Source organism: Bufo gargarizans, chromosome 1 (assembly GCF_014858855.1).
Source record: "Bufo gargarizans isolate SCDJY-AF-19 chromosome 1, ASM1485885v1, whole genome shotgun sequence".
In the NCBI taxonomy this organism is placed as follows: domain Eukaryota; kingdom Metazoa; phylum Chordata; class Amphibia; order Anura; family Bufonidae; genus Bufo; species Bufo gargarizans.
In genome coordinates, this window is record NC_058080.1 from 198,658,499 (window position 1) to 198,667,316 (window position 8,818).

The following is an 8,818-nucleotide window of genomic DNA, read 5'->3' on the forward strand; positions in this document are numbered from 1 at the left end:
ACCTTTAAACAGTGGCTGTACCCACTTCTCCAACCACCACAGCGCTCTCCTTCCCTACAGGTGGGAGCCCTTCTTCTGCCATCTGCTATTCTACCCTTTTCACCTTTTCCATATCATCAAATATCGAGGAGAATATGTCATCAGGAACATCCAATTCCTTTCTCTGCATCTTACTGATTTCCCTAGGACATAGAGACTGTAATGAATGATTTGGAAGAAGTAAAGCCAACAAATCGATGAGGATGTTCATTATTAAGACCTGCCCCCTCTCTAAGTGGAGCAGACTGGATGGTATTGATTGGCACACTGGAAGTGGAATAATAAAGGATTCCTTCTTATTGGTATTTAATTACATATCTTAGTTTATGGCCGATGTAGGAATTAATAAATAAAACTGATGCAGAATAAGTCTCCCTGCACTCTGCCTGCATTCTTCCTGCAGTCTCCCTGCACTCTCCTTCTCCAATATTTTTATATTAATCATTTGCAGCAACACTGTCCCTAGCGCATGAGCGCTTGCCACGTCTCTATGCTCAGCTCACAGGAAATTGACGGAGACCATGCAGGATGAGCGGTTTATAGGGCTATGACACCTCAGGGGATAGCTATCTGCGGATTGGCTGGCTGCACAACAATATGGGTGATCTTGCATTCTCGAGCTTGTCTCCTCTATACTTATTTTCTCTTTGTAACAAGTGCAACTGCCATTTTAGGAAAACCACTAAGCGTGAAAAAATTTGCTCTGAATCAAAGTTTTCTTAAACTTTGGACCAAATTCCACTATGAATGTTTCACTTTGCTCAACACTAGTAGCAATGAACAATAATTTTAACAAAATACAAAGATTGTGGTTTGTCAATGAAGACCATCTAGGGTCTTTATCACAAACAAAGCCACTGCAAAATCTTAATGTTCTAAATGACTTGACACTATATTTCATCCTTGACATTGCATTATGTTCTAACACATAAGAATCCACCATCATAACAAAGGTAAAGATGCCCATGATGCTTCGATACTTATTGGCAAAAAGCTCATTTTGCTGAATCTATTTTTTCTGATATTTATACATGAACATTTCAAGTAGCCAAGCCTCCTTGTGTTTTTAATTAGAAAAGCTGAATAACCCATGTGCAGATGCGGGGGGACATCTGAAATGCCCAATTCTTCGTTACCCCACCATCTGCTTTCTGGGCTTCATACTCATGAGGACGTTGGTTGATCCCAGAGGATTTAGACAACTTTTCTCTGGTGTATATAGCCACCATCAGTCTAAACTAATAGGTGTGAAACCCAGATAATATTATCCTCAATTTAGAAATAAAAATGTGGGTTGGCTAAGTGCTTAATACTGACGACCTATCCTCAGAATAGGTAATTAATATCTTAATGGAGGGGGGTCCTCTCGACACCTCCTCCAGTTTGTTGTTTGAAGAGGTCATGAAGCTCTTTGTCAGCACTGCAGCTTCTTCCTTGGCCAGTGACATCCCATTATTGGTCACATAGCCTAAGCGCAACTCAGTCTCAGTGAATGGGTCTGAGCTGTAACACCAAGCACAGCTGCTATCTAATGGACAGAAGTCCAATGCCAGGAGTCCGACCCCCACCAATCACATACTGATGACCTATTCTGAGGATAGGTCATCAGTATTAAAAGTCCTTTAAGCCAAACAGAGTAATTAACTCTCTAGACTCCCTGTATGGACTTTTAGCATTGTAGAATTTCACTTAACTCTCTTTTTCAGACTATTTTTCAGACTAGACAGAGGTGATGGCTGGGGAAACAATTACACCACCACAACTCCCCTATGTTATCTCAGTTGTGTGGCTGATCACAGCCTTTTTTACATTACATTTATCAATGCAATGTTCCTCTGTTTGCATGTATTATCCTGGTCTATCAATATGACTATGGAGCTGTCATTTTGTCCATCAAGATTACTTTCCATATAAACCCTTCCCTGTGCAGCAAATTTGTAAACTAAGATGACTTTCTTCTACCATTGAGAGCTTTTATGTCCCTGAGGTTATTGCTACAAAAGTACATTTTCTATGGCTGTTGAATAAAAAAATACCACATTCAGAAGAAATTGTCTCTTTATAAAACAGGCAATGCAATGCAATTTCATTTGGGCTAAAATAAACAGGTACAGTGTTAAAGAGGTTGTCCTGCCTTTTTCAAGTAATTGCCTGTCCTTAGGATAGGCCATCACCAGCTGATTGGGAGGTGCTTGACACCCCTCAACCCCACATATGTTTGGTGTAGCTCTATCACTGTAAGTCACCACTGGAGCTATATATCACTGTCAACATTGTAGAGGAAGGAGCTCACTACTACAGCGCTCCTACCATTGAAGTCAATGGGTGCAGCATTGTATCAGTTAGGGTACTTTCACATTAGCGGCAGGCTGGATCCGACAGGCTGTTCACCCTGTCGGATCCGTCCTGCCGCTATTTCGCCATGCCACCGGGCCGCCGCTCAATCCCCATTGACTATAATGGGGACTGGGCGGAGCTCCGGAGCAGCACAGCAGTGCACGGCGAAAGGCCGCCAAACTAAAAGTACTGCATATCGGACTTTTTAGTCCGACAGCCTCTTACCGCGAACTGCCGTGCTGCGCCGGAGCTACGCCCCCGTCCCCATTATAGTCAACGGGGACAGAGCAGCGGTCCAGCGGCACGGCAAAATAGCGGCAGGACGGATCCGACAGGGTGAACAGCCTGTCGGATCCGGCCTGCCGCTAGTGTGAAAGTAGCCTTACAAGTGCTGTCCACTACAGTGTTGATGGTCCTCTGTAGCTCTAGCGCCGACTGGGGTGTCAGACCCCAGCCAATCATTTAGTGATGGCCTACTATGAGAATAGGTTGGACAACCCCAATAATTCAGTGTTTAATTATTATACTTTTCTAACTTGTACTAAATATGTGATACCAGCTGTTAGATTTAGAACTGTATTAATGTCATAATCTAATGCCATAATTGTGTTTTCTTCACCAGAAACATACCTCTTGCAATATGCATATCAATGGCGATCGTAACAGTTGGATACGTCTTGACCAATGTGGCCTACTATACAGCCATTACAGCAGAAGAACTCGTCCTCTCCAGTGCAGTTGCAGTGGTAAGGAAGCAAAAATGAAACAATGTAATCAACATGCATAGTAATGTCTGCTGACTACCTAATGTGTATGGGGCCTCCTGACTCTCACCTGACAGCAGCTGCGGGATTTAAAGGTCAGGAATGTTGGATTTCAAAACACTTAAGGCCTCTTTTACACGGGCGTCATGTTTTTGGCCTGGATAAGATGCGGGTGCGTCGCGGGAAAATGCAAGATTTTTCAGCGCAAGTGCAAAACATTACAATGGGTTTTGCACTCACGTGAGAAAAATTGGCATGTTTGGTACCCAAACCCGAACTTCTTCACAGAAGTTTGGGTTTGGGTTAGGTGTTGTGTAGCATTCCTAATACAGAATGCTTAGTAAAATTGGGCTGGAGGGGTTAAAAAAATAATAATAATTTACTCACCTTAATCCACTTGTCTTCTTCTTTGAGGAATAGGACCCTTGATTACGTCACTGCGCTCATCACATGGTCCATCATATGATCTTTTACCATGGTGATGGATCATGTGACGGACCATGTGATGAGCGTAGTGACATCACCACAAGTCCTTTTCCTGTGCACAGCAAAGATAAAGACAGAAGACAAGCCGGGCTGCGTGGCTCCTCCAGCCCTATTTTACTAAGCATTCTGTATTAAGAATGCTATTATTTTCCCTTATAACCATGTTATAAGGGAAAATAATAATGATCGGGTCTCCATCCTGATCGTCTCCTAGCAACCGTGCGTGAAAATCTCACTGCATCCGCACTTGCTTGCGGATGCTTGCGATTTTCACGCAGCCCTATTCACTTCTATGGGGCCTGCGTTGCGTTGAAAATGCACAAAGAGGAGCATGCTGCGATTTTCACGCCCCCCCCCCCACTAGAAAAAAAAAATGTCTCCATTATCTGCTGTAAAATACATTTTATTGTGCACACATTAAATGAAATGAAATTAAAAAGATACACATATCAGGTATTCACAGAACTGTAATAACCCGAAGATTTTAATTATCAGGTAATTTGGTGTGTAACATAAACTAAGTAAAAAAATGGCTTGCTTGTATACACCATAATTTATAGGTATTAGAAAACAATTTAAAAAATAATACTGTTTCTCAAACATAGAACAAAGTCTCAGACGGCCATGCGAATAAAAAATGTTTTTAAAAATTATGGCTGCTGTAATGCAGAGAGGCAAAAATAAAAAAATAATGGCTCAGGTCATTGACACCCTTTCAGAACTGGTCATTAAAAAGCTAACAGATTTGAAAAAAAATATAAAGATTTGAATTTAAAATCAGCATTTTTGCTGCTACGGTAAGTTCATTTTATTAAACTTGACCTTTAAATTGTATGTAGAAACACAGAATTATTTAGCAACAAACAAAGCCAGTGAGATACATAGAACTCATTTAAATAAATTGCCTAGTGATTATAGTTCATTAACCTCCTCCACATAGTAGGTTCATTGTATGGGAAACCACATTTCAAAATCTTTTGACAATTCAACAGTTAGAAAGTAAATACAAATAATACATTTTTTGGTGTACAAAAAAGTGATACGTTGCATATCATAAAAAAAAAAAAAACTTCCAAGCATTCATTCTCAAATGGCTCTTCCATCACAACTTAGCTCTGCACTGAAAAAACAATCAAGATGACCTCAACTCAATAAATCCCCCAAATATTCCAGCTCTGCCATATTAAGTGTAGACAAGTATATAGTTAACTAGACAGAGCATTGTGGTTATAATTGAGAGGAAAAAACATGTTGGTCTTTCTGTTTGACCCAAGAAGATTTTAAATAGTTATTGGCCCAATAGACACACATCTAAAGAATACATTCACTTTGTCAAACATCTTTCTGGGGAAGAAAAAAAAAAAAAACACTTGTAGAATAAATGTATTTTAAAGTGAACTTCCTTTGTTTCATTTCTTTTCAGACATTTGCTGAACGTCTCCTGGGAAACTTCTCCCTGGCTGTTCCCATTTTTGTTGCATTGTCTTGCTTTGGCTCAATGAATGGTGGAGTTTTTGCTGTTTCAAGGTAATAAATATATTAAAAAAAAATGTTATTCTGCAGTCTGGATTGAGATCAGAACATTTGGGTTTAGTAAAAAGCTGGCATGTTGAAATGCAGCATGCTCCCTCTAGAGGTGGCTTTATGTTATTCAGCATTTTATCTTCAAAATATATTGATGTACAGGGGATCTGGGGTCTTGTATCAGAAAGAGAGGCCAAGCTAAACGTGTATGTGTATGGGGGAGTCGGAAGAGATAGCTGTCAATGTGCATGGCTGCCCTTTGGCTGCGGCTGCTCAGTGACGTGTCAAGCAACATGAAAGTTGTGCAACATTGAATTGAATGATTGTCAATAGTGTCCCAGTGACAAAACAACAATCACAGAAAACTCAACACTGTTGGACTTCTGATCGCAGGACGCATGTCTCATAGACCACAATGCAAGTCTGATGTGACTGTGGCTTAGGGTCCATTCACACGTCCGCAAAATGAGTTCACATCCATTCTGCAAATTTGCAAAACGGGTGTGGACCCATTCATTTTCAATGGAGCCGCAAAAGATGCTGACCGCACACGGTGTGCTGTCCACATCCGGACTTTCCCTCCGCGGCCCCGCAAAAAAATAGAACATGTATTATTCTTGTCTGCAGTCACGGACAAGAAAAGGCATTTCTATCATAGTGCTGGCCATGTGCGGTCCACAAAATGCGTTTGTGTCCGTGTTTTGTGGATCCGCAATTTGCTGACCTCAAAACAGTTACGGACGTGTGAATGGACCCTTAGGCTTCGTTCACCTCACTGTTAAGCCTTTCTGTTCTACTGCTCCATTTAGGAGCAGGAGAACGGAACGGACGGAGAAGGCACATAACTGAGCCAAACAGAGCCCTTAGGACCCCATAGACTATAATGGAGGCTGTTATGTTTCTGCTCAGAAGATGATTTTGAAGCGGAGACAAAAGTCCTGCACGCACAACTTTTGTCTCTGCTCCGAAATCATCTTCTGAACAAAGACATAATGGACCCCATTATAGTCTATGTGGTCATTAGGCTCCGTTTGACTCAGTTATGTGCCTTTTCCTAATCCGAGCAGGGGAACGGAAAGGCTGAATGAAGCCTTACCTGCAATGTTTATGAGATTTGGTTGTACTTTTAGAGACAAATCACTGCTCTAAACTTACTGAGCAACTTTTCTGAAACTTGCGGTCTCACAACGTGTAGCCCCAACCTAAAGGTAAGTAAAGTAATAGAGAAAGTTGAAGTTCTTGACGATACCTATCGATTAGGAGGCACGCTTTGAGGTACATTGTAAATTGTACCTATACTTTCCGGGCCATACTTATATTTGCCATTTGTTTCAAATTACATGCAGACATGGCCCAGGGTATGACCGAGGTGATCCACATGTGGATTTTGCTGTTGCAGCCTTAAGCACATTTACACATAACACCTAACAGAAAGATATTTAGCAATAGCTTCATGTAAGCAAGCCTTTAACCTTGCACCATCTATATGTTAAATATTGTTAAATTATGTAAAGTTCATGTTCAGTGTAAAATAAACTTTGCAGTATATTTTATCAGAAAATATCAAACAGCTGAACAAATGTATAGTTGTTTGTAAAGTCTGTGTTTTTTCCATCAGAATGTTCTATGTAGCCTCTCGAGAAGGTCACCTTCCAGAGATCCTTTCTATGATTCATGTACACAAGCATACTCCTCTGCCAGCTGTCATTGTTTTGGTAAGCTAAGAACATCTTTGACTGTTTCTAGATGTAGCACTCTTAATCATGATCATTTATTAGTGGTAATATATTCACATTCATTTTGCATCTTCTCCACGTTTATATTTATGATAAGTGTATGTAGACTGGATTTCTCATGCATAGTATAGGAATGTTTGCAAAATGGATTTGTGGTGCATTAGCTTGTGCTGTTTACTGGATGCTAAAAAGCATATTTATAAGCGAACAGCATAAAGATCAGCGGATCACATGAAGAAATGTCTCATCTCAGAGTCATTTATCCAAATTTGTGCTACTGACTCAGTATTCAGCAGGTAAAATGCTGTCAGCGTATCACCAATCCAAAATTGGTAGCTATGATATACACTTATGCTACATATAACACCTATGCTGTAAACTATTATGACATGTACAGTGATCCCCTGGGGAGCCAGTGCAGTGGATGGGAGTGATGGTAGTAGCCCTGATAAGGTATTGTGTCACGGTATACTCTTTCAAGCCATTGCTCCCTGGAAATCGGTGCAGTGACAATGTAGTTTGAAGAATGAGGCCAGTGAACGTATAACAGTCTCATTTTACTAAATGTAGCATACAACTTTTCGTGCATTCAACAGCAGTGCAATTTCCGACACCAGTAAAAGAGTATAGAGGCAGGTTGAATGGCTGCAAGTTAACACTTGTGGGTGTAGATATCCACTATCAGGTCTAGATTTGAGTTTTAACTGGCCTAGTAGTAGTGTGGGTGACTAAACCCTAGTCCCTTACCATACAGCAGTGTCTATTATGCAGGTATTCAGCTGTTCACTCTGCTGTCTGATTTCTCAAGTATTTTCTTGAGACTGACTTTAGTTCTGCAGGAGCTCTGCAGTGTGCTTCCTTTCCTCTGTGTCTCAGGATAGGAACCAGCTCACTCCTACATAGAGGTTGGGTGGTTTCTGCTAACAATTTACCAACCATATTCTTTACTGGTATTTATGGCCAAAACATTCGATCTACATAACAATTCAGAACTATATACAATAAAACAATAATTTCAGATAACCCCAGATTTGGGGTACTGCACACCTATGCTATGCCTATATTATATACAGTATATGTATGTATATGTGATATAAACCTATGTTATAACATCTGTGATATGCTCCTGGGACATGACATCTATGATATAGATGATATTTATGATATTCACCTCTGATATGAGGTGTATGCCTATGATATGACATCTATGAATTCGCAACTATGATTTATACCTCCGATATTATACCTTGTACACCTAAAAAATCAGTAATATGACACCGATGACATTATGACATCTATGATATACAGTATCTACACCTACAATGTGACAATTTCATATTATAACACCTATGATAGTTTTCTGCTTGAGTGGCCTAACTGGGAGGAAATGCTCAAACACCAAATACTGTAGCGTATTTATAACCGGGGGAGAGGATCCTCCACATGTGATCCGTTGCTAATGGCAATCCCCAGCAACAATGCATACAATGGAGGATGCCGGCAGCAAACCACATATACCACAATAACATCCTACACAAGATGAAATAATGTGTGGATGAAAATATAAGAGGTATCTCAGTGTAGCATGGGACCTACCACTAACCTACCTATAGTGTGTGATACGAGTTTATACGTGTAAGTTGCTTTATTCTGTAAGCCAGATAAGAGTACAGCAGAACAGATGGATTCTGGTATTGTGCAGTCAAAAGATGATGCTTTCATAAGCGTACATGAGAATACATGTGTACCTGTACATAGTCTAGAGCAGTATGAAGATACAGGAAGTGAAGTACACAGAAGAAGGGGTGGAGCAAGGAAATGAAATGAGTCAGATATCACGAACAAGAAAAAACAAGTGCATTACCAAAAACGGACACTAGATGGGAGCATATAACCAAATATAGAATATATGAATGGTTCAATGAATTAAAC

At 40.3% G+C, this 8,818-nt stretch overlaps 1 protein-coding gene across 1 annotated transcript in view; it reads left to right on the forward strand.

The window, feature by feature from the left end:
- The window catches only part of SLC7A11 (solute carrier family 7 member 11), a 221,657-nt gene extending 214,783 nt beyond the window's left edge, over positions 1-6,874 (forward strand). Inside the window, exons 7-9 of the mRNA XM_044277144.1 lie at positions 2,999-3,122; positions 5,050-5,153; positions 6,769-6,874. Of these exons, the coding sequence (XP_044133079.1) occupies positions 2,999-3,122; positions 5,050-5,153; positions 6,769-6,874 (334 nt within the window). The remainder of the gene's footprint in view (positions 1-2,998; positions 3,123-5,049; positions 5,154-6,768) is intronic.
- The last annotated feature ends 1,944 nt before the right edge of the window (positions 6,875-8,818 follow it).